The sequence below is a fragment of the Buceros rhinoceros genome, unplaced genomic scaffold (assembly GCF_000710305.1).
Source record: "Buceros rhinoceros silvestris isolate BGI_N320 unplaced genomic scaffold, ASM71030v1 scaffold41170, whole genome shotgun sequence".
In the NCBI taxonomy this organism is placed as follows: domain Eukaryota; kingdom Metazoa; phylum Chordata; class Aves; order Bucerotiformes; family Bucerotidae; genus Buceros; species Buceros rhinoceros.
In genome coordinates this window covers 1-900 of record NW_010389730.1, presented here as the reverse complement: position 1 = coordinate 900, position 900 = coordinate 1, and the positions used below count along the sequence as shown (strand labels likewise).

At 63.2% G+C, this 900-nt stretch overlaps 1 protein-coding gene across 1 annotated transcript in view; it reads right to left on the bottom strand.

The window, feature by feature from the left end:
• The window catches only part of LOC104492622 (dimethylaniline monooxygenase [N-oxide-forming] 5-like), a gene marked incomplete at both ends in the record, with an annotated part of 1,639 nt that extends 748 nt beyond the window's left edge, over positions 1–891 (bottom strand). The window contains 3 exons of the mRNA XM_010135209.1: positions 25–82; positions 140–212; positions 540–891. Of these exons, the coding sequence (XP_010133511.1) occupies positions 25–82; positions 140–212; positions 540–891 (483 nt within the window). The remainder of the gene's footprint in view (positions 1–24; positions 83–139; positions 213–539) is intronic.
• Between the last annotated feature and the right edge of the window lie 9 nt (positions 892–900).

Here is a 900-nt window from a genome sequence, read left to right as displayed (position 1 = left end):
GTGGGTGTAGCCACAGCCGAGCACATCCCGGAGCCTCTTGGCACAGCCAGATGTGCCGGGATGCAGCCGTGGGTGGAGGTGGCTGCCCTCGAAGAGCCGTGCCCAAAGCGTGCTCCTCCCTGTCCCCAGGGGTTCTTACCGCTTGGCCATGGCGTCTCGCTTCTGCTTGATGTCAGCCTCCATGTCGTGCCGTGGGGGCAGCTCGTTCAGCCCTGGGGAGGAAGAGCCACAGCTTGGGGGGGCTGCAGCCCACTCTGGTGCTGCCCTTGCCTGGGTGCTGTGCCCCCACCAGCACCAGCAGGGGTGAGGATTTGGCACCTGAGGCATATCCAAGCTTCTCAGGAAGGGAAGGAGCAGCCTGTGGGGCTGCTCACAGATGTCCCTGTGCCACTCAGGCAAAAGCCCAGCTCATCACAATGGCTGCAAGGTGGCCGTGCCATCACCAGCGGGCACAGCCGGCTGCTGCCTCCCAGTCGTGGCTGGGCACCATTAGCCCCGGTTCTAGGGCTGCAGCCTCAGGGGAGGCTTGCCTCGCTTACCCTTGAAGACGCGGGTGGCCCAGCGGCACTGGAGCTCGGCGATGGGCATGATGGCACCCAGGGGCTGGATGAGGCCGATGAAAGCCAGCGTTGGCTTCTCCAGGTCAGGGGGGAACATGAATTTGTAGAGGGGGATCTGGTTCTCCACCACCTTCACGCAGCCCTCCAGGAAGGGGAAGGAGAAGCTGTATCCTGTGGCAAAGACCACGGCGTCGATGTCTTCCCTGGTGCCGTCCTCAAAGACGGCAGACGTCTCCGTGAACTCCCGGACGTTTGGCTTCACCAGCACCCTGCCCGAGATGATGCAGTTGGGCAGGTCGTCGTTGATGGTCGGGTGCTGTTCTAAGAACCTGGAAGGCAC